The sequence below is a fragment of the Cryptococcus neoformans genome, chromosome 1, assembly GCF_000091045.1.
Source record: "Cryptococcus neoformans var. neoformans JEC21 chromosome 1, complete sequence".
NCBI classification, from domain to species: Eukaryota; Fungi; Basidiomycota; class Tremellomycetes; order Tremellales; family Cryptococcaceae; genus Cryptococcus; species Cryptococcus deneoformans.
In genome coordinates, this window is record NC_006670.1 from 2,223,201 (window position 1) to 2,246,350 (window position 23,150).

At 47.5% G+C, this 23,150-nt stretch overlaps 10 protein-coding genes across 10 annotated transcripts; 4 read left to right on the top strand and 6 right to left on the bottom strand.

Moving 5' to 3' along the window:
- Positions 1–730: 730 nt before the first annotated feature.
- Positions 731–2,109, bottom strand: CNA08080 (ubiquitin-protein ligase, putative). Its single transcript, XM_567187.2, has 6 exons — positions 1,875–2,109; positions 1,363–1,543; positions 1,227–1,295; positions 1,087–1,170; positions 980–1,033; positions 731–918 (listed from the first exon to the last, which is right to left on the bottom strand). The coding sequence occupies exons 1-6, from the start codon at positions 1,981–1,983 to the stop codon at positions 912–914; spliced, it is 504 nt and encodes a 167-aa protein (XP_567187.1). The 5' UTR covers positions 1,984–2,109; the 3' UTR covers positions 731–911.
- CNA08090 (expressed protein) lies at positions 1,838–6,307 on the top strand. The gene is made up of 8 exons (XM_567188.2): positions 1,838–3,499; positions 3,550–3,706; positions 3,759–3,887; positions 3,940–4,496; positions 4,551–4,980; positions 5,034–5,357; positions 5,419–5,957; positions 6,036–6,307. Exons 1-8 carry the CDS (start codon positions 3,044–3,046, stop codon positions 6,183–6,185), a joined length of 2,742 nt encoding a protein of 913 aa, XP_567188.1. The 5' UTR covers positions 1,838–3,043; the 3' UTR covers positions 6,186–6,307.
- A 436-nt stretch (positions 6,308–6,743) lies between these two features.
- On the top strand, positions 6,744–8,549 carry CNA08100 (conserved hypothetical protein). Its single transcript, XM_567189.2, has 5 exons — positions 6,744–7,041; positions 7,098–7,337; positions 7,388–7,863; positions 7,917–8,013; positions 8,086–8,549. Exons 1-5 carry the CDS (start codon positions 6,961–6,963, stop codon positions 8,233–8,235), a joined length of 1,044 nt encoding a protein of 347 aa, XP_567189.1. The 5' UTR covers positions 6,744–6,960; the 3' UTR covers positions 8,236–8,549.
- An 18-nt stretch (positions 8,550–8,567) lies between these two features.
- Positions 8,568–10,088, bottom strand: CNA08110 (D-hydroxyacid dehydrogenase, putative). The gene is made up of 2 exons (XM_567190.2): positions 8,923–10,088; positions 8,568–8,854 (listed from the first exon to the last, which is right to left on the bottom strand). The coding sequence occupies exon 1, from the start codon at positions 9,969–9,971 to the stop codon at positions 8,925–8,927; it is 1,047 nt and encodes a 348-aa protein (XP_567190.1). The 5' UTR covers positions 9,972–10,088; the 3' UTR covers positions 8,568–8,854; positions 8,923–8,924.
- A 1,057-nt stretch (positions 10,089–11,145) lies between these two features.
- CNA08115 (hypothetical protein) lies at positions 11,146–12,265 on the bottom strand. Its single transcript, XM_024656120.1, has 3 exons — positions 12,084–12,265; positions 11,394–12,019; positions 11,146–11,343 (listed from the first exon to the last, which is right to left on the bottom strand). Exons 1-3 carry the CDS (start codon positions 12,141–12,143, stop codon positions 11,175–11,177), a joined length of 855 nt encoding a protein of 284 aa, XP_024514192.1. The 5' UTR covers positions 12,144–12,265; the 3' UTR covers positions 11,146–11,174.
- Positions 12,266–12,809: 544 nt separating this feature from the next.
- On the top strand, positions 12,810–14,507 carry CNA08120 (Phosphatidylserine decarboxylase, putative). Its single transcript, XM_567191.2, has 5 exons — positions 12,810–12,939; positions 13,017–13,187; positions 13,233–13,463; positions 13,527–14,266; positions 14,320–14,507. Exons 1-5 carry the CDS (start codon positions 12,895–12,897, stop codon positions 14,441–14,443), a joined length of 1,311 nt encoding a protein of 436 aa, XP_567191.1. The 5' UTR covers positions 12,810–12,894; the 3' UTR covers positions 14,444–14,507.
- A 1,158-nt stretch (positions 14,508–15,665) lies between these two features.
- On the bottom strand, positions 15,666–17,403 carry CNA08130 (2-hydroxyacid dehydrogenase, putative). Its single transcript, XM_567192.2, has 5 exons — positions 17,273–17,403; positions 17,118–17,222; positions 16,983–17,062; positions 16,925–16,932; positions 15,666–16,880 (listed from the first exon to the last, which is right to left on the bottom strand). The coding sequence occupies exons 1-5, from the start codon at positions 17,366–17,368 to the stop codon at positions 16,150–16,152; spliced, it is 1,020 nt and encodes a 339-aa protein (XP_567192.1). The 5' UTR covers positions 17,369–17,403; the 3' UTR covers positions 15,666–16,149.
- A 256-nt stretch (positions 17,404–17,659) lies between these two features.
- CNA08140 (expressed protein) lies at positions 17,660–20,566 on the top strand. Its single transcript, XM_567193.2, has 6 exons — positions 17,660–17,784; positions 17,868–18,929; positions 18,970–19,364; positions 19,418–19,683; positions 19,735–19,876; positions 19,924–20,566. Exons 2-6 carry the CDS (start codon positions 17,922–17,924, stop codon positions 20,489–20,491), a joined length of 2,379 nt encoding a protein of 792 aa, XP_567193.1. The 5' UTR covers positions 17,660–17,784; positions 17,868–17,921; the 3' UTR covers positions 20,492–20,566.
- Positions 20,567–20,756: 190 nt separating this feature from the next.
- CNA08150 (hypothetical protein) lies at positions 20,757–21,660 on the bottom strand. The gene is made up of 3 exons (XM_567194.2): positions 21,224–21,660; positions 21,131–21,163; positions 20,757–21,069 (listed from the first exon to the last, which is right to left on the bottom strand). Exons 1-3 carry the CDS (start codon positions 21,447–21,449, stop codon positions 20,816–20,818), a joined length of 513 nt encoding a protein of 170 aa, XP_567194.1. The 5' UTR covers positions 21,450–21,660; the 3' UTR covers positions 20,757–20,815.
- Positions 21,661–21,809: 149 nt separating this feature from the next.
- Positions 21,810–23,147, bottom strand: CNA08160 (mitochondrion protein, putative). The gene is made up of 6 exons (XM_024656410.1): positions 23,089–23,147; positions 22,706–23,023; positions 22,414–22,634; positions 22,169–22,360; positions 22,033–22,116; positions 21,810–21,978 (listed from the first exon to the last, which is right to left on the bottom strand). The coding sequence occupies exons 2-6, from the start codon at positions 23,018–23,020 to the stop codon at positions 21,855–21,857; spliced, it is 936 nt and encodes a 311-aa protein (XP_024512071.1). The 5' UTR covers positions 23,021–23,023; positions 23,089–23,147; the 3' UTR covers positions 21,810–21,854.
- Positions 23,148–23,150: the final 3 nt, after the last annotated feature.

Here is a 23,150-nt window from a genome sequence, read left to right on the forward strand (position 1 = left end):
AATACAAAAACAGAGTATTGCAGATGATGAACCTGCCAGCGTGCATAGCGGAAACCCGCGGTAACCGGCTCGCATGTCGGCCATATATCCGAACTTGTCGTCGGGTTTTAATTTCAGCGCCCACCTTCGTTGTTTGCACATCGGACTACATCAACATCCATAAATAAGCCATGCTGTCATCGACCCCTATACATGGCCTGCACAATCAGGCGAATCATAAAGCGGATGCTCTTCTCGCCCATATAACTGGAGAACATGGATGCTTGGCCACTTGGTACTCCTGTATGAACTCGAATGAGTTCGTGAAAACTTCATGCCGCCACACTCCTCGAGTAGTCAGGCGGGCTTCTGGTGGTGGCTTCTTCTTTTTCCGTTCTTTTCTTCATTCTTGGCTTCAGCTTGAAACCCTGCGTCGTCGTACCTGTAGATCTTTACTACAATATTTGCTGCCTTTATAATCTATATAACCTACGGTTTATGGCCTTTCCGACCTCTAACCTGCTACTAACCTGTAAGGCCCGTAACCTCTGGTAATCTGATCCTATCCATATCTTTAATTTGGAATCCGCAAAGTCTAAACCGTGCAGTAATTAAGTACTTGTGCTTGTATAAACTAACGTACTCTGTTGTGCAACTTGCAACTTTGTGAAAACTTTGATGCAGCAGTCGGTTTGTCAATACTCGCCGCCACCGTGCTCACGCTGGACACCACCACACTTCACATTCTCTTCCAATCTTGCAGCAAACTTTATCACTGAATCGACTATTCGTCTTCCATTGTGCGCTCCTACTAATATTTTTTTTACTTTAGCTATTTACAGAAAAACGATAGATTGCTCAGAACGCAAAACCAGGCGATTCATATGAACAACATGCGAAAAATATAAAGTACACCCCATACATGAAGTTGTTTAACGGCTGCAACGAAAGTGTTTGTCAACAAACGATGACATCTAGGTATAATATGAAACAGACTTACTCCTCAGCCCATTCGTTCTCCTTTCGTATCTGCTCTTCCTCCTCAGGAGTGAAGCTGAAGTTGAATCAGCACGCTGGAGAATTCTTGATGGTAGGCATATGACTTACTCGTTGGTGATGTTGAAGAGCTTTCGGATCTCTTCAGGAGTCTTACCCTTGATCATGTTGGCAACGGTCTTGCAGCCAACATCGCTACACACTCGTCAGCCAACAGACTAAGAACGATCGATAATCCGATTGAGACATACAGGAGAGGCTTGATGTCGAGGTAGTTGGCAGCAAGGATGATCTCAAAGAGCATCTCTTGGTCAACTTGGCTAATTACGGACCCATTAGCAATCATTCCATTGTAACTCCAAACAAAAGGAGGCAGGTATAACTCACATCCATCGAGCATCCCAGTCACCAATCTCAGAAGTCTTTCTTCTAGAGTCATCAGCGTCGTTGGCGTCACCGGTGGGGAGAGGGTCGTTCTTGTGGTGGTCGCAGTACTCCAGGATCTTGGTAAGGACGGAAGAAGAGACGTTGGGGAGCGGAATGGGCTGACCCTCCTGGTCACCAAGGTCTATTGGGTTGAGGAAAAAGAATTTGTCAGCGTCAAACTGTTGACAGGACACGTCTGGTGTGAAAATTCGTGCCGAGACGTAATGCGACTCGCAAATCGCAGATCACATCAAGCGGTTACAATACGGTCTGTTGGGGCTTGAGGGTGGAGAGATAGGGTGTAGTAAAGATGAGTGGTTGATACCGAGGGATGACGTGGAGATGGTCGTTTTGCTCTTCGATCCCACTTCCTGGGTGCTTGACGTGACACCATATTTCACCGCTCTATCACCACATTTCCTTTTTCCCCTCAAGCCTCAAATAGACACCTAGGGCCAAAACAAACTACTCACCCTCCATCATAGATTTAATCATGGCGGATCGTTCAGCGACAATCTTCTCAACGGTGAATTGCTCATCGTCAGAAGTGGTGAGGATAACGGTCTGCTTCTTCTCGGCCATTGTTGCAGATATCGACTTTGTTTCGGAAAGGAGAAGTAGTGAGTAGACTCGTACTAGAGATGCGTGAAGGGAAGGTGTTACAAGAAGAAGAAGAAGGAAGGAAGGGCAAAGGTTCGATAGAATGACGGCTGGCGGATAGCCCAGCGGGCGTGGGTAGAGCGGCAGCACGTAAGCAACAACGGCGACGAGCGCATATGCCAAATACGGCGCGCGCCTAAACCGTTAACCCTCTGGGTGTCACTCTCCCGCTTGCCTTTTTGCCTCCATTCAAGCAGGCGCGCCTTATCTTTGGAAGCAAATCAAGAAGGCGCGATAGGCTGTGGCCGGAAGTGCTTTTTTGGCCATCCATTTTGCCCATCTTGGTAATTTGTACCCGGACTAGCTGTGCTGTCTCTGCAAGAAACAAGAAGCTGCAAGCGGCTAATGTAGGAAGACGCTCAGGATGAGCTCCTAGCTATGCATAAGAGGTAATAGGCTCTCCTTATCGTATAATTCGCTCATGGATCCATGCAAAGGAGCGGGCGCGAAAATAGAATAAAAGAACAAAAGGACACGAATGAAGCACCTCGGTGGGGATCTCTCGTTACTCCATACGTCCCTGACAAGATGACTATTAGCCTCCACATTTTATATTCCATGTATGCATAATTAATCGCAGATTGCAAGTAAACAACCACATGCTTGCCTAGTCCTCAACACGTACATAGCAAGCAAGAGCAACAGCCCCGTTGGCTGCTATAACAACCGTCAATAGAAGACCAACCCACGCAACTTAATTGTTCCCAAGCGTCCCGTTCCTCTTCGCTTTTCGCCGAAAACTACCCTGCCGAGTGCAACACTCAGCGCAATCACTCTCAAGTATCTTCTCATCTGCTCGCCCTCGAAAGCCCGTCGTCCCTGGCCTCTTCCGAATAGAGAGTGAACATTGCACGTTTGGTACCTCGCCCCGACATCTCTCTTTGCCACACCCCACCACATTACTAATCATATCATTAGAACGCGAGATCTATTATTAGTCACCGGTGGCAGGAATTTACTATCTTCCGTGTTTTGAGACAAAATGTTCAATCAAAATGTGTCAACAGGACAACAAGCAGGGTCTTCTGGCCAGTCCCAACCTGCAGGATTACGATTCCCGTCAGTACTAAGCGGGCAACCGTCCGGTATGCCAACTTCCGACTTCCCTCTCCAACAGGCCTCATTACAGCCTTTGCCTTCACCACCCAACTCATCTCATCTCCAATCAGCATCTCAAACTGTCCCATCCAGTATTCCTCCAGGAGTGAGCCCTTCATATACGCTGTCACCTTCCTCTATGGCACTCGCTTCCCCTGGGGTGAACAGGAGCAGCAATTCCACTTCTGATCAGGCGGGCCCTTTAAAAACGAAAAGCAGCCCAGAAGAATCGTCGCAACCGGAGAAGCCTACCAAGAAAAGAAAGAAGAAGGGCAGTGACGCTGATGGAGACGAGAAGAAAAAGACAAGGCCCAAGACTGGAAGAGCCTGCGATGCCTGTGTAAGCATGAATTTTTAGGGGCAGGACTTACGTACTGATGGACTCTGCAGCGTTCAAGGAAAATCAGGTGTGATATTCAGACGGATCAATCAACAGGGAACAAGTTCGGCCAGACTGTATGTGCGCACTGCAGGGCCAACGGTCTAGAGTGTACATTCTTCCTTCCCATAACAGAAACCCGTTTCAAGAAGAAGACTATTCAGCCAGGTAAATATGGCGGTTTTGTCAGTTTGCAAAGGTTGTACTGAAACTAAAGCAGATATAAATCCTGATTTTCGTCATTCACCAGCAATGGTTCAAAAGCGTATATCTGCTAGTCATAGTCCCAATTATGAGAATATGACTGGGGAAAGAGAAAGGGACGGTCCAGGTACTGGCAGAATAGAAGGTGAGAGTTTGTTTTGTTGATGGTTGCCTCGGAGGCTCATCATTTTCCATAGGCCCCACATCTATATCCTTTCTACTTCATACCAGTGTCCCCGCCATTCAGTCGGAAGCCTACGATCTACGGCATCACAATTCTTGGGAAGTCTTAGAAGACGGTAATGGCTTTATCCGCGTCAACGCTCCTCCCACAGCTACAGGCTACGCCGATGCCGACCCGCAAGACCCTACAAAGGCCCACAACAGACTTAACAAACCTGTTCTCTCGGCGCAAACCATGTCACTTTTGGTCAATACGTACTTCGACGAAGTGGCACCGATATTACCTATCATCTCCCGAGCCGAATTTGCCTCAAAGTCAAATCCGAGCCCGCTAATGCTTTACTCGATCTGTGGATTGGGCGCTACGAGACGGCAATTTCCGAAAGAGCTCTTTACTGGGGTTAGGGGTGTGATCAATGGGATTTTGCGATCGAATGATATCTTGAGCGATGCACGGATTGAGAACGTCCAGGCATTGTTGCTGTTGGCTCAGGTCGGTGATTTACATGCTCAACCCTCGGCACCGACTGCCAGTGCATCGTTGATAAGAACTGGTGCTGCTATCAAAATGGTAAGTCGATTTGTTACATGGATTTTTTGAATACCTAGCTTATCCGAGAGATAGGCTCAAGACCTTGGTCTCCATCGAGAACTTTCCCACCGTACAGAATCTACACAAGATCTCATGTTTATCGAACTCCGACGTCGAATCTGGTCAGCATGCGTCATCATGGATAGATGGTACGGTGCTGCACTCGGTATCCCTTTGACTGTCGATATTCTTGACTGTGATGTCCTTCTTCCCGCATCATATGAGATTATTCCCGATGTTGAACCTTCCAAATGGCCTATAGAGATTAGCTATATGGGTCTCACGGAGCATCTTAAGTTGTCGATCTTGATGGGACGGGTATTGAAGACGGTGTATAGTCCGACGGGGTTAAAGAACACGACAGATATAATTTTGGGGCAGCTGGTATCGGATTTGGATCAGTGGTTTGAGAATATCCCAGAACCATTGAAATTCAAGGGCAATTCAAGTTCATCAGTTGAGGGTGAGTTCTCGTTGATCTAAGATTGGTCAGTGAAATGCTGACAACGCTATTAGGATTACTCTTCATGGCCTTTGCCGCTGTCCAATTCCTCTTCTGGCGGGTTTTTATGCGTCTCGACTACCAATGCCCTCCCCACCTCACTTTCACCCTAGATATAAGCAAATGGACCCAACTCGTCATTTGGTCCCGCCAAGCGCTCGAATGGCTGGACGCGAACGATTCTATGTTGGACACTGTATTCATCTATCCTTACGCCGCGACGAGTTGTGCGCTTATTCAGTATCATACGTGGGCGAGGAGAGGGGATCTGGAGGCGTTAGAAACTTTGAAGAAGGTGAAGGGAACGGCGGTGAGGTGGGAAAGGATTGCTCAGCCAGGTATGTCCATTTTGGATTTTGAGCTTCGGATGAGAACGATATATGCTCACTTTCGTGTTAGATCAAATGAGTATCCGCCGAAAGACTTGCGAAACCATGACTCTTCTATACGAAGCTGCACTTAAAACTAACCCCGCTGGCAAAGACAAACCTCGACCCTCTGGTAACCCCACCGCCGGCGTCCGGCTCCGCAAAGAACCAGCCAGGCTCATATTCGTCAAAGACCCATCAAGGCCTGGCGGAGGTTTCTATGTTGCAGATAGCGAGAAGGAAAAGGCAACGTCCGGATTGGGGAACGGCGATATCATGCTAGCTTCGGAGCTTACTCCCCGATCTCAACAGGGGCTTACTCCCAATGAAAGGGAACCTTCTCAGTCAACAAATGTTCAACCATTTGAGTCCCCATCACTACCGCAAGGCGCTCAAAACATGGGTACTCGAACCCAAGCCCAATCTGTCCAGCAGCCGTTCATACAGGCTCATACGGATGATCTGGGACATATAATCGGTGTGGATGAAGGTGTCCTGCAGAACAATCAGAATGTCAATCCGGAGCTTGGCCCGGGCGAGCTGGGTCAGGCAATGGACTTTGGATATCAGGTTAGTCCCCCGTTCCCGCTTCCCCTCTGATCTTTTGAATAAGGTATAAGAGAGGATGCTGACTAGCGCGAGAAACAGGTGGCCCATGCAGCCGGAGACACGACGAGTGTCCTCGACCCAAGTTTCTTGGATAGTCTCCCACTGAGCACGTTCGATTGGGATAGCTGGTCGACATACTTTGACAAGTTTTTGCCATCTGCGAGTAACAGTTTCGAGACTATGCAATAGTCGTTTTTTCTAGATCGGGAACATGAACAGGAAAGGAAAGAGGGTCTTTTTAAGGAAGGCGTGAGCACTGTCATATCATATTCATAATTATCCTTTACTTGAGTTGTAACACGTACTTGAAATGTATAAGATCTTTATTTCTAGTAAGTGCTGCTGCTGATAATCTGCTATCGATACGACGGTACTGCACTGAATGTATTTGTACAATTATTTTTCCTTTGTCATTCATTCATTTCTTCAGCTATCTGGACTCATGCTTGACTTTTTAGGGGAACAGAAAGGCAATATTTATGAAAAGGTATCAATGAAGGAATCCATAAATATTGAATCAGATTAAAATGCAAAAATCTCTACAGATGTACACTTTATCAACATACATACAAAGATATAGAATGAAATCGTCCGACGACGAACCGCCGAGGCGACCGACGAAGTAATTATAATTATTATTAAGGTGCCCGCCGCGGATATCACACGTCAGCTAAAAATTATTATCCCGAGGCCGGACCTATATTTCCCTCCGGTCGTCTTGTGCTGTTTTCGTTGGCGTTTCGCTTCTTTAAATGCCGAAGGACTGACTGATGTTCGGGAGGGTCTTTGTTGGGCCCGGTGGGATGATGCCTAATCTGGGCAGGACCGGGGGGTCAATAAAGTCGTAGTCCATATATATAAGCAGCCCGTGCCGAAGAGAATCTCTTCCATTTATAAACAACTATCTCATCTGCTACTGTAGCCTTAACCTTGCCTGATCACAAACCTTGAAATAATACACATAATGACCGCTGTTAACGGATCTGTTTCTGGCGAGAGCAACGTTGTTCTTATCACTGGTGCCGCTGGATGGCTCGGCGGTATCGTGAGTGACCCTCGTCTTTCTTTACATCCAGTCACAGCTGATAAATCCATCTTTAGCTTGCTGGCGAGCTCCTCTCCGACCCCAGGACCCCCAATGTCCATCTCATCCTCGCTGACATTGTCGAACCCAAGGCTCCCAAGGGCGCTCAACATGCCATCACCCGCAAGGCCGATCTTACAAGCGAGAAGGAGATTGAGGCCTTGTTCAACACAGAGTTCGGCGTTCCCGACACTGTTTACTGCTTCCATGGTATCATGAGCCGAGGTTCCGAGGACAACTTCGACTTAGGTCTCAAGGTGAGCCAACCGTTTGATCGTTTTGGAGAGTACTGGGCTGATGGATACAGGTCAACATCGACTCCATCCGAATGATGCTCGAGAGCGCCCGAAAATCCCGACCCGTTTCTGGCGAACCCATCAAGTTCATCTTCACCTCTTCCCTTGCCGTTTACGGTGGTCCCCTCCCCCATGTTGTCGACATCCACACCATCGCTACCCCCGAAGGCGCTTATGGTATGGGCAAGCTTTCTTCGGAGCTTCTTGTCAACGAGTACACTCGACGAGGTTTTGTTGATGGCCGAATCCTCCGATTGCCTACTATCGTCGTTCGACCCGGTGTCCCCTCTGCTGCTACCTCGGCGTTCATCTCTGGTATCATCCGAGAGCCTCTTCACGGTGTTGAGGCTATCTGCCCTGTCGGTGACTCTTTGGAGAGCAAGGAGCTCGAATTAGCTGCTTGGGTTGCTTCTCCCGAGACTACTATCAAGAACTTTGTCATTGCCAAGCATGTTCCCGCGGAAAAGTTCTTGCCACACACAAGAGTGTAAGTCGTTTTTTTCGTAAGGGCATAAAAATTCGTAGCTGATAATACCTTAGTGCCTACCTCCCCGGTTTCACTGTCACCGTGAGGGAGGAGCTTGAGGCTCTCGAAAAGGTTGCCGGTCCCGAAGCTCTCAAGCTCATCAAGTTCAAGGTAGGTCATTATCCCGCATTTCTCATCAAACTTGCATCCTTGATGGCTGACTTCCTCCCGTCATTTTTTCAGGATGACCCTATCAACCGACGAATTGTCGGCTCATGGCCAGCCCGATTCGACAACACCTACCCCTGCTCTCTTGGTTTCGTCGTCGACGAAGGCGGTATGGTTCCTGTTGTCCAGAGGTTCAAGGAGATGGTCGAGGCTGGTCTTGCATAAGCGCACATAGGGTCTCCTTCATTTGTTTTCTTTGGTTGTTTTATCATCTTGTGACGCATGGATGTATTTTTTTCTGTAGCACAGCACTGCTATAATAGAAGTCATTCGACTGCAGGTGTGCACTGGGGGTCTCGCGTTCAAGGGTCGGTCGAATGGCGGATAAGTCGAATCGTCGGATGTTTGGTCGTCTCTCGGATGCGTGGTGTCTGTTGGTTTATTGATCTATTGTTCGACTTTGGGGGTTTAGTAGCGTTTAGTGTTTTAGATACACTTCGAGAGGGAACCTTTGAAAAAAAAGTACGTTACGAGAGCAGATGGAAGAACGAAGCCACATGACACGGTACCCTCTCACATATAGACCTCTATCCACATACAGTCATGTAGCAACATCTCTCGAAAATAATGCACGATAACATTGAAGCGTGATGTATTGTCCCCACGAAGCAATCACTATTATACCGATCTGGCTTGACCCACAAAATCTACTGCTTGGAGGCTAGCCATGCCACTGCAACTGTCAATCCTTCATAAGACATTTTCTCGACTAATTACAAGGGCATATATATCAGGCGTTCATTCAATATTATATACAAGAGCTGGACCTTCCGACAGTTTCCGTCTTCAAACGTTTGCGAAGTCGGGTGTGATAACATCAGCAAAATCTTACCATCAATAAAGATTACACACCTTTATAAGTTTCTCACTGGTTCCTTGCCTTTCGCGACATACAGATGGCCTTCTCGAACCAACGAATTCTTGCACTCTTTTTTCTCCACGAAGTCCTTCAAATTACTCAATGTCATCCGAGCAATCTCGTCCAATGCCTCCTTGGTGAAGAACGCTTGATGGCCACAGACCAGGACATTATGAAACGTCATCAACCTCATCAAGGTATCATCTTGGATGATTTCGGCCGAATGATCGTTGTAAAACAGTGATCCTTCTTCTTCGTACACATCTAGGGCCAAACCGCCAAGCTGGCCCGTTTTGAGAGCACGGATGGCCGCTCTGGTGTTGATCAATCCCCCTCGGGAAGTGTTGACGAGCAGGACCCCTTTCTTCATTCGAGAAAGGGTTTGGTCATTCATGATATGCCTCGTCCCTTCAGTCAAAGGACAGTGCAGACTGACGATATCGCTCTGCCCCAAGAGAGTTTCGAGGTCGACAAAGTCACCGAGCTTGTTGAATTCTTCACTACCGAAAGGGTCAAAGGCAAGTAGTCGACACCCGAATCCTTTCATGATACGAGCCAGCGCCATGCCAATCCTTCCCACACCTATTATTCCCACCGTCTTCCCATATAGCGTATGGCCTAAGAAACCTTCGAGATTGAAGTTTCCTTCTCGTACACGGTTGTAGGCCCGATGCGTTTTACGGTTCAAAGTTTGGATTAACGCTACAGCAAACTCAGCAACAGCTTCTGGTGAGTAAGATTGCACATTGGCGACGAAGAAACCGAGTTCTTCAGCTACTAAGAGGTCGACATTGTTGTAGCCAGCGCAGCGGAGGAGGATCGCGCGGGTACCGACGGCATGAAGGGAGCGTAGTACTTCGGCACTGAGGTCGTCGTTGACGAAGACGCAAACCGCATCGCTTCCTTGTGCTAGAGGAACAGTTTCTAAGCACAGTGGGAAAGTGTGGTAGGTGATTTCGCAAAGAGATGCGTAATGTTTTTCTCGAGCAGAGTCAAGAAAGTTCTTGTCGTAGGATTTGGCACTGAAAACGGCCAGCTTCATGATGTTGAATGTTTCCGTGGTTTCTGGTGAAATCCAGGGTGGCAGTGGATGCGATGATATGAGAGTGTAAGGAATGGATAAAAACCCAGGTTCGTTCCCATGGTTGGCTCGTCAGTCACTCGTCATGTTCGTACTAGTACGATCGTCTTCCCGTTGCTTCCCCGCTTTCCCCTTATTCTTCGGTCTTCTTTCTTGCTTTCCGTTGGATTCGCCCGATGAGTAATTACGGTGGGTATTTTCCGGGCGAACGCGTAACAAAATGCGAATAATTAATTAATGCAAGTAATATACTTGACTTTCGTTGATGATACAGAAACGACGAGGTTAATGTTTATTTATGATTTCTGTTTTCGTGCCCAAGGCATCTATCTAGAACCTGTCTAAAACACTGATACCATTTTTCTTCGAAAGAGCCTACGATGAAATCCTTGTCAATATCTTCGACAACATCCCATCTCTTCCAGTACATTGTCGCCCCAAGCCCGTGCGGGTATCTCATACATGCAATTTGGGCAGCAGGAGGCTGACCTAGGACTGTAGGTCTGCAAAGGTCACACCTTGAGCTTTTTGCTTCTTCTCACGCATTCGTTTATAGCTAAATCCTCGCCGCAATTCTTATCAATCCCGCAATACATCACTTCGCCGTCTGCCTCTCGACGCGCGACGAACAATGAACAGAAGGCTAGATGAAAACGACTCAATGAAGTTAACCCTTCCAGACTTGATATCATCGTAGCCCCAGATCTATCGTGAGCTAGAGACGTTTAGTATTCGACCATAAAGGTCTCCTGTCCATGAAACACAACAAAGAGACAGAAATAATGACGAATGGTTCTGGCGCTGTATGTATGAAATACCCGAGGATCAACTGTGCCATCTAGGCAAAGGGGAAATCAATTTACTTTCGAGCGAGAGTCATTTAGCAAAGCCATCTCTAAATCTTGGTCGCTGGCGCCGCAAACGCAACATGGAGACATGGACAGAAGACCATTGAGGATACATGACTGCTGTGATTTCGACGAGTAATCTGAGACAACGTAGATTCTAATCTCTCAGGAATGGAGCACTCGGATTGATAATCGCAGTATTCATGGCAACAATCCATGTATCAGTTTTGCAAGCCATCACCTCTGTATCGGACTCAAGCGAGCAACTTCGAGCTTTCCACCGTCTCCTGGATCAATGATTTGTCGTATGCATGTTTCAACGTGTACCTGTTTCATTTGACTGATAACATTTCCCTGTGCACAACTGCAACCAAAAGACCTCTAGAACCCAAGGATATGCAAAGAGTTGGGCTAGGTACAAAAATCCGTCATAAGTTGAAGCGGTTGATTTTTCAGTCCCTTTTGTGTAATAAAGACCTTCTTCCCTACATAATTAGTCAGCTCTCTCCATCCATGAATTGAATGCAGCACATACACCGAGATCAACACGTTGTCTTTCACACACATATCAATCCGGTCGAAGTTCTTGCCCATGTCAAACTTCCACGACCAATGACCGTGTCTCTGGATTCCTCCCCTCGCTTTCGCCTCTTCATTAGACGCAGTTCCCTTTACCCAATACACTTCCCAACCATTCTTCCTGGTCAGCTGCTTTTGAACGTGGAGACCTCCCACGCCCGAGGTCAAGGTCTCTATTGTTTCCTCCCAAGTAGATGTGCTTCCACTTGAGTATTCACTTTCGAGATCATCTTCATCCTCATCTTCCCAGTCATCTTCGTCATCCTCATCGACTTCACCATTTTCTCTCTTAGAGTTTCGGTTCATATCAGGCTGATCAGGATTATCGACCAGGTAGAGGATATGACCGTCTTGGAAGCGATAAAATTCACAACCAGGATTGACAATCGTATCCAAACTTTTCGGCTGTATAGCATTTAATCGTTTCTCTCTATCCTCTAGTGCAGCAATTTTCTCTTGAACACTGAGCTTGTGGGAAGGATGTAAAAAGGGCGCTGTTAAAGGCACGGAGTAATGTTTGCGTCGAAATTCCAGTTGGAGTCGAGGAGTTGACATGTAGACATCATGGATATGCCTGTTAAGCTATTTTACATCACAGTAAGTGCTTATCTCACCGGGAAATTGAAATCACTCATTCTGATCATACGGAAGACATGGAGCACAGGCAAATTGTCGAGGATCTCGATGAGGATGTCCGAGTAGGCATCGTCAATGAAGAGAGGCCTTAGAGGGCTGATCCTACTCCTTCGTGACATTTTGCATAAATTTGTTGACCTATTTCGAAGCAGGAAAGAAAAAGCAATGAAGATGAGAGACTGGATGGTTTTGTTTGGCCAGATTAACGTTGTTGGGAAACCAAAAGGTTCCGCGCGCCTGCCAGCCAACCACAATTTCTAGAGGAATCTCGACTCTTGATGTCATCTAATAACGGATGGCACTGTTGTGCGTGTGGCTCATCGACTGAATTGGCCTCCGCTTTACTTTCGGCAAAGATCCACCGTTTCCCCCCTCACAAACTATATAGCTCATGACATATTCCAGTAGTGCATATCCGGTGGCTAACATCTCCCTTAGCTTCTGCGTTTAACTTCAATAATTACTTCTAATTACAACACTATTTTTAACTCTGACAAATGCAGTTTGCATGACCTGTAGTTACAAAGACGTTGTCTGAATAATTAAGCATACAAATAACTTCCCCATCATATACAAGAATTATCTCATTTATGTCTCGAAGTAATTCGTGTTATTAACGACGCCGCTATTTTTAGGTGAGTTTTCTAGTTTTCGATGACGTCGAGACGTCGTCCGTCCTAACACTCATGCAAGTGGAGGTTCGAAACGTCATAATAATAACTATGTATATATAATCTCAAAGCTTTTAGCGGAGCTGAAAAGCATATTCAGTACAAAGCTCCAGCTTATAATCTCATCTCCGTATACGATAGCAACATATCATGGCAAACTCTGAACCAGTACCCGACGAACATCGCATTCACCGAGTACGTTACCTTCATCCCCCTTTTTTGGTACGGCTGAACTCGTACTGTTATTGACCAGATTAATCACCCCGCTTTAGTTGACCGATTGGAGCTCCCACGATAGGAGACATTACCACAAGTTCCTCAATGATACTGTTGAATATGTAGATCAACACCCAAAGCCTCTACACCCCGTACTCAAGGAGTTTCAAGATGCAGTGGAGAAAAGTACTCGGCTATCAATGCTTTTTGATTTAATGTTCCAACAGGTCAGTACTGTGCATTTAGAGTACACGGTGTTGATAATTGTGTAGATTCCCCATAACAAAAAATACCTCAAAGACCCGTCGGGCAAGAGTAATCAAGTGCGCAACTTTAAACACCTCCTCCAGCTTCTCAACCACGTTATCAATACAGCTCCTCGATGGACCCAGGCAGCTGAAAATGTAGGACTGGTAGGTGTACCTGTGAATGCGCTGTTGGACTGGCCAATGGGTACGAATGCTGGGTTTTGTGTGTTCCAGGACCCTACAGTGAATGAACATGTGAGTTGTCACCGGTTAATTTTTCTGAAGGTATGTAAGTGCTGATTTAGGCTTTTGGACTAGTTGAAGAAGGTCCTCAACGTATGGGGTGAATTTCTGTCATCACCCGAATCTTCCGACGCTCTCTCCAACGATGAGACGGGGTGGCTCGGCCCTGTTGGCTTGCCTTCTCTCGAAAAGGTTGCCAATGTCGGCAAGACTTCTTACACTTTCGACCAATTCTATGAATGCGACCGCTCAGCCAAGCACTTCGGCTTCAGGTCCTGGGATGACTTTTTCACTCGTCGCTTCCGAGAACAAATTCGACCGGTAGCGTCTCCCCATGATGACAGTGTCGTTGCGAATGCCTGCGAGTCAAAAGTCTACAAGGTCGGCCGTGACATCCATGCTCGAGACCAGTTCTGGGTCAAGGGTCAACCATACTCTGTGCTCGACATCCTCGCGTTTGATGACTATGCTGAGCGGTTTGTTGGTGGCACCATTTACCAAGGTTTCTTGAGCGCCTTGTCGTACCACAGATGGCACTCTCCCGTTTCTGGGACTATCAAGAAAGCCTATGTTGTGCAGGGCACATACTTTAGCGAACCTCCTTTCGTAGAATTTAACGTCAACCAGAATGCCGACCCTCACGGAGAGACAACCAGTCAGGAGTACTTGTCTGCCACAGCTACGAGGGCTATCATCTTTATTGATAACCCCAAGCTTGGGTTGGTAGCTTTCTTGGGTATTGGGATGACAGAAGTGTCGACCTGTGAGATTACTGTGAAGGAGGGGCAACAGGTACAGAAAGGTGATGAGATCGGGTGAGTGACTTAACTTTCTGAAGGCAAATAACTCAGCTGATAAATCCGGACAGAATGTTCCACTTTGGTGGATCAACTCATTGTGTATTGTTCGAAAAGGGCGTCAACTTGGAAGGCTTCCCCGAACCCTCAGACCAGAATGTCCCAGTCAGGAGTCAACTGTGTATAGCCAAGTAAATCAACATATGTAGCAGTATCAAATCTCGAATTACTTGAGTGGCTGTTCTATAATCTCTTGGAAAGTGTATGAATGTACCATGTACAAGCAAGATCGTATGTAGTCTTTCGTGCCTGGTAGATTCTTCGTCACCCTCAACACTTCTGAATGCGGCTATCCCCCGCATACCCCTGATCCACCAGATCAAAATTCCTTTGCCGCACCTTATCCCTCCATCTCGTGTTCATGGACACTCTCCGATCTTCCTCAGTGTCTCCCTATCGGTGTTTTTGAACTCCCCTTCCATGATCTCATCCCTTTTACCCTCGACGTCTTCTTTCAGCCTGGCCTCCTGGACTGCAAGTACGACGAGGATATTCATAATCGCCAGACAAATGGCGTCCTCACTTGGAGACTCTCCGGCCGAACGAGCGTGACGAACCTTTCGACCATCATTAGTTTTTCCACCGCTTTTGCGCTTACCCGTATGGCAGGACATATGTCAAGTCAAAAAATCCCACGTGCTTTACCAGTAAGCATCAACCTCGAAGAAGCCAAGTTCCTTCCCATGGTGAACCAAGCCCGCCTGGCAGCCGGTGCTCTGATGAAATTCGAGTATGAAAATCGAATGGATAAGGATGGAAATTGGGTAAAGAATGGGGAGACGAAGAGAAGTTTGCAGAAACCTTCTGCGATCACCGGAGGAAGGAATGCACAGTTAAAGAAGATGTGGGCCAACTCGAAAGTCCGTGGTGGGCTGCACGAAACAAGCTTGGATGAAGTGTTCAATGATCCTGATAATAACGTTCACCGGTGTAATTTTGAGCAATACCCTGATACGGCCCATATCCGGATGGAATGCGCACCAGCGTTTAGTTCGGTGTATGGAGCAAGAGAAGTGAGATTGGTGGCAACTTTGGCGGAGGATGAGGTTGAAGTGCTTGATACAAATGGGTTGAAGAGAATTCAGTTCGTATTGAGTGTGAATGATTATAATAAACGGACGATTGTTTATCCGCTGAAGGGATTAGAAGAAGAGGCGGAAGAGGCGGGGCAAAAGAAGAGCAGAAAGAAGAAGAAAAAGAAGAAGGGAGCGTCAAATAGTAATGGGGAGGTGGAGCAGGTAGATCAAAATCATCTTATCCTCCAGCATTAGTCTACTGATTTGGGCGAACGGATCGGTCTTCGATTACATCAGTCACATCATTCCGAGGAACTTGCCATGTTTTTGAAGGAAACATTAATGCATGAACGCACATCGTTCCCGAACGATCAGAATGCGGCAATTCTAGAGATCGATATGGACATGCAAATGATGCCTGAAGTGAGGTTTGATGGGAATAATGTGTTGTTGAGCAGTTTCACTGTGAGTTATCTGAAGAAGGCGGGTGTTGGATGACGTTGAGAGTTAATTGATTGTACCTTGTTAGCCTACTGCCATCCATATCCTTTCATTCTGAGGTCCCAACGAGTCTACAGAGTGGTCAGCACCGAGAGGGACATGGCAGTTCCGCGACTCTGAGGATATCGGGCCTAGAGCACTAGGGCCGAATCAAGCAATTGAACGGTTGGTACCGAATGTCTGAGTGGGGTAAGGGGCGCTAACAGTAGTGATCAGTGCTACGAATCCGAAAGTCAGCGCATGGAGCGCAGATCTGTATCCATAATGTATATCTCCCCATATAATGTCCAACGCATATGATCATTCAAAAAGAGGATCTATCCCTTACAACATATGTGCCTGCTCTGGCACCGTAAACGCCAGTTTGCCTGTCTTTAAACCATGTTCCAGATTCCTCAAACAAACTGCTTCCATCTCCGTTTGTGTCTCCACCGTCACCGTTCCAACATGCGGCAAACAAAGTGCATTAGGGTGATCCAACAGCTCCTTTGTGATCTGCGGTTCGTTCTCGTACACGTCCAGACCACAGCCTGCAATCTTGCCTGATTCGAGGGCCCGTACAAGGGCGGCTTCATCGACTATAGGACCTCGAGCGGTATTGATAAGGATAGATGTGGGTTTCATTTTAGAGAATGTGTCGTCAGAGATGAGATGTTTGGTAGCGGCGGTGAGAGGAAGGTTGAGCGAGACAATATCGGAAGTCGCGAGGAGCTGGTCCATGTTCTCAACATACGTCGCCCCTGTTTCCTTCTCTTTTTCTTCTGTCAGTCGCCTTCGGTTATGGTATTGCACCTTTAAGCCGAAAGGCTTTGCCCTTCTAGCCAAAGCTGAACCGATGCCGCCCATACCGAGGATACCAAGTACTTTTCCTTGGGGATCGTGGGAGAGAGGGAGTTGAGAGTTGAATGTACCTTGACGGGCATGTAAAAGGGCGCTGGAGAAGTTGCGGATGGCACCGAGGAGGAGGAACATGGCGGTGTCTGCTGTGGCATTGTCGACGGCGGAGGGAACGTTGGAGACTTGGATGTTGCGGGCGGTACAGGGAGGGATGTCGACTGGTTTCTGTTAGTATGAGTTAAATGGGTGAATAGTAACGTACTTTGATCGCTGCAAGGTGTCAGCTAAAGTCCTTGTTTAAAGAAGTTTAAACTACTCACTAACCAGCACCGTTATGGGCAATGAATTTAAGATTTGAAGGAAGTTTAGAGACGAGCTCCTCATCAAATCGACCGGTTATCTGTCGCCTCGTGTCAGAAACGACGGCCACATATTATGACGGACAAAGTACTCACTTTGATAGACTCAGAAGCTTTAAAGTGCCTGTAAATGCCAGTGACATCCTTGTATTTTGTACCGAGATCATGAAGGAACTCTTCTCGCGTTTTGCTGGTGTTTGGCTGGATTTCATCAGGAGAGCCAGCTCAAGGTCAAGGAACATAGGACGTACGATGACGTTGGCGATCTTGCTGAACGATGATAACTGTGACTTTGCGAGCTTGATGGTGTCCAGGAAGAGGACTTTTGGGGCGTTGCTGAGTGCCATCCTGGATTTTGGTACTGAAATAAAGTAAAAGTCAACGAAAGATTAGTAAACCATATGACAGTCTCAGCCCATGCTCACCCGGCTATCTCGGCTCATTGACGCGATAAGCCGATTCTAATCGTTCCTGATTAACTTCTAATATCTGCTTTTAATCCCGTTAATGGTATAAGTCTATTAATGGGATCAAAAACTGATTGACGCGTCCAAGCCAATTCGCGTCCCCTTCTGCCATGAGAATTAAGACCGCACCGAAGCCAAAAGAACCGATGTTATCTTCATCTCCTTGAATACTTCCACATTTCACGTAGAATATAGATCCAAATTACGACACATTACAGTCTTCAGGGAGCCTCTACACAGGTATATAGAAACGACACAGGGGTTTGGAGAGTGTTGAGTCCTGGAACTCAGCTCCCGTGAGTCTCACTACGAGAGTCCTCGCTGTCACTTTTACTGACCGATCCTGCAACTCTCCTGAACATAACTGACATGCATGTAGAATCTAACGCTGTGCTAAACCATTCGAGACTCTGAAAAGCTAAGACCTATATGGATGGCCATGCCTCCGCAGGAATCAGTCTCATCACTAGCCTCATCAATTTCAGCCACCGAGACGACTCTCCCAACGCCTGACCTTCCATTCTCAAAATCATCGCCACGAGTTGCTCAGATGTCGGTAAACGAGATACCAGACGACGATGATGTCTTTTCACAGTCAAATTTACTCAACCGATCTGTAGCTCTTGGCAGCCCGGAAGAGTCCAAGACACCGCAAGCAGAAGTTCCTAGTATTTCTGTGGATAGCACTGTGGAAGTTGATGATGCGTCTCCCACGCCTCACACTCGTCATAACGCGACATCCATAGTATTCCCAGCTCCTCCTCCACCTATAATCTTGCATCGTGAGAATGGAGAAGAGTCAAGGAGAGTGACAGCACCAGGGACAGAGCTTCGAAGTAGTCATCGTCAAGCTGCCGCTAAGGGGCTGAATATTTCAGGGTTACCAGTACCAGAAATTACGACAAGCACGATTGTAGAGCAGGGAGATATAGAAGATGAACCAATCAAGGAAGATGAGGATGACGCATTACCAGAACTCGTCTCTCCTCGTCGACTCAACTTTGGAAACTCTGAAAACGCCCCTGTCAGCCCGGCGTGGCAAAGCATGGAGTCTCCTAATTCAAACCAATATTCACCTGGTGGGAAACGCCAGTCGATCCATCGTTTTTCATCTCAATCCGACTTGGAAGTCCCTTCACCCCTCGGTCCCAAATTCCGTCGTTTCGAACCTACTCCAAATCATGGTATCCACTCTCGAAACCTGTCCCTCTTCTTCCCGCAACCCGGGTCTATCCCGGGACCAAAATCTGCAAGTCCAGATTTGATCCCCAGTCCAGAGTTTGGGGAAACGACGCTCATACCGAGTGTTGATTCGTCGAATGAGAAGAAGGTGTTTGGTGGGGCAGGGAATTGGTCATTTGGACAAGCAAGGCCGGAAGGAGAAGGTTCCGCAGGGTTGTTGACGCCTGATGTGAAAAGGAGCAAGAGAAGAGGTCATCATGTGAGTGCTTGACTACTCGCCCTGAGCTTATATGATTCAGCACAAACATTCTTTATCCCATAACTTTTTCTCCTTCCTCGACCCTACACAAACAAACCCCGTTCTTTCATCCAACAAATCGTCCGCCAAAGCATCCCCCATCCCCGATGCTACCCCCGCTTCAGTCCCCATGCCTCGTCTCCCCTCCTCTGCTACCACTCAGGCCCTCTCTCCGCTGCCCTCATCCAAACTCGATCATTATAGTCGGTTCCTCCTCTCTTTTGCGTTTTTAGAATTCATCATCGGTGCGGGTTTATGGATCGAAGGTCAGATGAGCGGTTGGAGATGTCTTGCTGGCGTGGGGTACCTTGTGGTGTTCGATGCGATGGGAATCGCTGTGAGTATGGTGGAGAGGAAAGAAGGAGCCGGGTGGAGTAGTATCAGAAATCCTTTTGGGTACGTCATCTCTTCCTTACTTGGTGTCATATACTAACACTATCCTCTGATAGACCCTCGAGATTCATATCCCTACTCTACTTTGCGCAATCTCTTTTCCTTGTGTTCGCAGCGGTGTACATTGCCAAAGAGTCTATTGAACAGGTCATACTGGGATCAGGTGCGCATGACCATGCTGTGGGTGGACATGGTCATGAAGGTTCGCACAGTCATGGTGGCGAGGGTGAGAGATCGTTCCCCCACCTTTTGTTGCTATGTGCTGCTGCAGCCACTACATTCTCTGGGGGAACATTGGGAAACCATTGCAAGTTGGTGGATGGTACGTCAGGATTTTTGTTCATGTTCTGAACAGTTGGCTTATATGACATAGCCGTTGGATCACTGTTCTTGACACCAACTTATTTATCTTTCCCTATCGTCTCTCGCTATTCAGCTTTATTGGCGAACCCATTCAGCTTTACAATTGTCGTATCCAGTCTCGGCATCCTGCTAAGCACCTTGATTGTCCCTCCGTACGCCTTTCGTTCCCTGCTGAAATTATTCACTAACACTTCAGTAGGGCCTCGCTCCACTCCCTCGACGCCCTAATCTCCCTCCTTCTCACCCTGTTCACGTCAAGCCTTTCTTACCCTCCCACCATCTTTTTCGCCCACATCCTCCTCCAAACAGCCCCGCCTTCGTCTACTCCGCAAATGATCGGCCTCAAACGCGCTCTCAGAGAGATCAAAGGAGACCGCCGAGTCCTAGGCTTGGGAACTGTGAGGTGTTGGGCGGTTAGTGTGGGTAAAGGTGGTTGGAACGAGTTTGAGAACCATGGTCAGAGTAATGCGAGTCGACAGGGATCGATAGCTTCGTCGCCTGTCGTTACGCCTCGAGCGTCAACAGAATTCCCTTCCTTTCCAGCATCAACATTCTCATCTCTACTCAAAGATAAAGAAGAACCCTCTGCACCTCTTGTGGTTACCCTCACAGTCCATGTTGATTCAGATCTGGGTGATCAAGAGGTTTTAGATGTAACGAAGATGGCGTGGAGCAGGGTGCATCAGGTGGTTGGAAAGGGTGGAGGGGAAAGAGGGGAGGTGAGCGTTAGTGTGAAAAGGGGATGGGAGGGTGTTGAAGAGATGTAGATGTTCATGTGCATTTAGAGATTATCACACATAGGGCTGTAGCTTGTGAAGCTAAAACATGTATTGTTGTCACGAGTAATGGATAAGGTTTGTCTACTCTCCCGAATAGTTTGTCCACTCTCCTGAATCAAATCAGGCAGAAGGCCCTCTTTTGGTCAGTATCCCAGCACTAGTGAAGGGAAGTCCGAAAGTGACATTGGGAACCGGGCACTGCGGTCTCTGTCTTTTGAGGCATGGCGAAATTAGAGTTTCCCAATGATGTTGTGTACTACTCAAAATGCATATCATGCTCTTCTTTCCATCCTTTTGTTCCTACTCCCATCCTTAACTGACAAGCTTCAACGTTTCGTCGGTAGGGAGATACGCCAACTCGTTGACGGTAACCCTCTCCTTATCCCAGACCCCCTGGACCCAATAAGGGTCAGACTTAATCCTTTCCCAAGCTTCTTCAATAGTAGGGAACCGGTAGAGCATGGTGGATCCGAGGGTGCCGGTACCAATCTGTCCAGCAGGGACCTCGACCTTGGGGCGGGTGTTGGAGGTAGCAGAGGCTTCGTCCATGTAGGCTCGACCGAAAACTGTGGTGAGTTCCTGTCAGCTCTGCCTCGCCATGATGGGTTAATGAGAAGGAAAACGTACGCGTAGTACCAGCCTCTCGAGACACCTTGCTACCTGCACATGGCATCAGCATCTACTCCAAACTTGTTGCCTGATGGAGGGAGCGGAACTGACCAGCAAGATGAGCTTCACGGGCAGCGAGACGCTTCTCGAAAACGTTGGGGTAGTCAGGGCAGACGCAGAGGTAGAGAGGCATCTTGTTTGCTTGAAAATGGAACTTCGATTTTGAGGTGATGACGGGAAAAAGAGTCCGAGTCGGGCCCCCTCTTGACCTTTTTATGCAAGTTATCGCGTTTAAACGCTTGCAATCACGGCTTTGATGTGGCTGCGGTGAAAACATGAATTCCCCGCCTTATCCGGCTACGAGTCCGTAATCTTTTCTAATTGGGTGCGTGTGATCATTGTAAATTTGTTTGTTTCGATGGTAAAAGCAGTGCTATTTAGATGAGTTGGGATCCACAATAAGACCAAAAAGCTGCCGAAAGATGGTAAAGCGAAAATGAGTGTCAAGAAGTGACGGATAGGAAGCGGCGTTTGTATTAAATAGCTGGGGATGGCCGCTTCAAAATCATTCAGAAACGGTGATCGCGAGCGAATACTGGTGGACGGACAGGGCATACAATCAATGTCCCGATTTCAACCAAAGCAGCTACACAGGGCGCAAGAAAGTACAAAAAGAAAACACGAAGGGCACGGATTCGGAGTCATGACCATGGATACATAATTATGCTATGCTTTTAGACTTCTATTTTTCCTCAACAATCTTGTTAATCAAGGTACCAACACCATGGGAAACAAATACTCGGAACTCGTCGCCATCCTTGAGAGTGATTCGTGGAGTAGATGACCATCCGACACCGGCAGGGGTACTATCACAAACGCGTCAGATAACGGTATTAACGGTGACAAAAATGGGGACCTACCCAGTGATGATGATCGTACCAGCAGGAAGAGTGGTACCTTGGGAAAGGAAAGAAACAATCTTGGGAACAGAAAAGATCAAGTCACTATACATACAAGTTAGTTCCGCCAGAATACAATCACGAACAATCTACTCACTCGAGGCGGCTAGATTGGACTGTCTTCCCGTTAAGAGAGCCCTCAATCTTGACATCGGAGAACTTGTTGGCTTGGTTCTTGTTGACGAGGGCCGGACCAATAGGGCAAGCGCCGTCGAAAGACTTGGAATAACACCATTGAGACTGGGCGAACTGAGCTTCTCGGGAGGAAACGTCGTTGGCGGCGGTAAAACTTTGCAGAGTCAGCCAGGAAGCTATCATTTTTTAAAAATTGCATGGGCTCACCCAAGGACGTAGTCAAGAGCCTCCTCTTCGGAAACGTTCTTGGCATCCTTGCCAATCACGAATGCGACTTCCGACTCGAAATCAGCAGAGTTGGAAGCGACAAAAGCCTTGGGGATAATGGTAGGGGAAGGAAAGGGATCGGCGAGAGATGTAGAAGGCTTCATAAAAAGGGTGGGGATATCGGGCATGGGAAGATTGACCTCCTTAGCGTGGTTAACGTACTAGAAACAACCACCGACGATTAGCCTCACAACATCCAAAAACATTCGAAATTCTCTTGAAAAGAACTCACATTCAGACCGATACATCGTATCGTGCCGACTTCAGACTGGGCTAATGGGCTCAAAAGCCTCTCGACAATTTCCTTTTTGCCAGTCTTCTCTCCGGGGTTGAGGACAGAAGTACCAGAGAACACCTCAATTTCGATAGGTTTTGACTCGTACGCGGCGAGACCGATGTCGAGGTCGGCGTTGACCGGTTCACCAATAAGCGGTGTGGAGGAGGATTTGGGGACGAATCGAACAAGTCGAGAGAAGGAGGACATGGCTCTGATGTTGTGTATAGGAGAAAAAGCAGGTCGAATCAGAGTAGTTATACAGGGGAGCATTATCTGAACGAGCGGAGAGGGAAGCACGTCAGTTTGGTTCAAAATATAGCAAACTCGCAATCGCCCACAACTCGGTCGGCCCGGGTTATGCCGTAATATCCTGCGGGGGGAGGAGGCCCCAAGGTCTGGC

Coding starts and splice junctions, on each gene's coding strand:
- CNA08080 (XM_567187.2), bottom strand. CDS start 1,983: ATGGCCGAGAAGAAGCAGACCGTTATCCTCACCACTTCTGACGATGAG. Junction 1,296..1,362: donor GACTGGGATGCTCGATGGAT/GTGAGTTATACC, acceptor GTCCGTAATTAG/CCAAGTTGACCAAGAGATGC. Junction 1,034..1,086: donor CTCTTCAACATCACCAACGA/GTAAGTCATATG, acceptor ATTCAACTTCAG/CTTCACTCCTGAGGAGGAAG.
- CNA08090 (XM_567188.2), top strand. CDS start 3,044: ATGTTCAATCAAAATGTGTCAACAGGACAACAAGCAGGGTCTTCTGGC. Junction 4,497..4,550: donor CTGGTGCTGCTATCAAAATG/GTAAGTCGATTT, acceptor TCCGAGAGATAG/GCTCAAGACCTTGGTCTCCA. Junction 5,358..5,418: donor GGAAAGGATTGCTCAGCCAG/GTATGTCCATTT, acceptor CTTTCGTGTTAG/ATCAAATGAGTATCCGCCGA.
- CNA08100 (XM_567189.2), top strand. CDS start 6,961: ATGACCGCTGTTAACGGATCTGTTTCTGGCGAGAGCAACGTTGTTCTT. Junction 7,338..7,387: donor ACTTCGACTTAGGTCTCAAG/GTGAGCCAACCG, acceptor TGATGGATACAG/GTCAACATCGACTCCATCCG. Junction 8,014..8,085: donor TCAAGCTCATCAAGTTCAAG/GTAGGTCATTAT, acceptor TCATTTTTTCAG/GATGACCCTATCAACCGACG.
- CNA08110 (XM_567190.2), bottom strand. CDS start 9,971: ATGAAGCTGGCCGTTTTCAGTGCCAAATCCTACGACAAGAACTTTCTT.
- CNA08115 (XM_024656120.1), bottom strand. CDS start 12,143: ATGCCTACTCGGACATCCTCATCGAGATCCTCGACAATTTGCCTGTGC. Junction 12,020..12,083: donor GCCTGTGCTCCATGTCTTCC/GTATGATCAGAA, acceptor GATGTAAAATAG/CTTAACAGGCATATCCATGA. Junction 11,344..11,393: donor GACAACGTGTTGATCTCGGT/GTATGTGCTGCA, acceptor CTAATTATGTAG/GGAAGAAGGTCTTTATTACA.
- CNA08120 (XM_567191.2), top strand. CDS start 12,895: ATGGCAAACTCTGAACCAGTACCCGACGAACATCGCATTCACCGA. Junction 12,940..13,016: donor ACGAACATCGCATTCACCGA/GTACGTTACCTT, acceptor ACCCCGCTTTAG/TTGACCGATTGGAGCTCCCA. Junction 14,267..14,319: donor CAGAAAGGTGATGAGATCGG/GTGAGTGACTTA, acceptor AAATCCGGACAG/AATGTTCCACTTTGGTGGAT.
- CNA08130 (XM_567192.2), bottom strand. CDS start 17,368: ATGGCACTCAGCAACGCCCCAAAAGTCCTCTTCCTGGACACCATCAAG. Junction 17,223..17,272: donor GCAAGATCGCCAACGTCATC/GTACGTCCTATG, acceptor GATGAAATCCAG/CCAAACACCAGCAAAACGCG. Junction 17,063..17,117: donor AAGCTTCTGAGTCTATCAAA/GTGAGTACTTTG, acceptor ACGAGGCGACAG/ATAACCGGTCGATTTGATGA.
- CNA08140 (XM_567193.2), top strand. CDS start 17,922: ATGGCCATGCCTCCGCAGGAATCAGTCTCATCACTAGCCTCATCAATT. Junction 19,365..19,417: donor AGTATCAGAAATCCTTTTGG/GTACGTCATCTC, acceptor ATCCTCTGATAG/ACCCTCGAGATTCATATCCC. Junction 19,877..19,923: donor AGCACCTTGATTGTCCCTCC/GTACGCCTTTCG, acceptor ACACTTCAGTAG/GGCCTCGCTCCACTCCCTCG.
- CNA08150 (XM_567194.2), bottom strand. CDS start 21,449: ATGTTTTCACCGCAGCCACATCAAAGCCGTGATTGCAAGCGTTTAAAC. Junction 21,164..21,223: donor CCGTGAAGCTCATCTTGCTG/GTCAGTTCCGCT, acceptor TGCCATGTGCAG/GTAGCAAGGTGTCTCGAGAG. Junction 21,070..21,130: donor TCGAGAGGCTGGTACTACGC/GTACGTTTTCCT, acceptor AACTCACCACAG/TTTTCGGTCGAGCCTACATG.
- CNA08160 (XM_024656410.1), bottom strand. CDS start 23,020: ATGCTCCCCTGTATAACTACTCTGATTCGACCTGCTTTTTCTCCTATA. Junction 22,635..22,705: donor TACGATGTATCGGTCTGAAT/GTGAGTTCTTTT, acceptor GGTTGTTTCTAG/TACGTTAACCACGCTAAGGA. Junction 22,361..22,413: donor GCTCTTGACTACGTCCTTGG/GTGAGCCCATGC, acceptor GACTCTGCAAAG/TTTTACCGCCGCCAACGACG.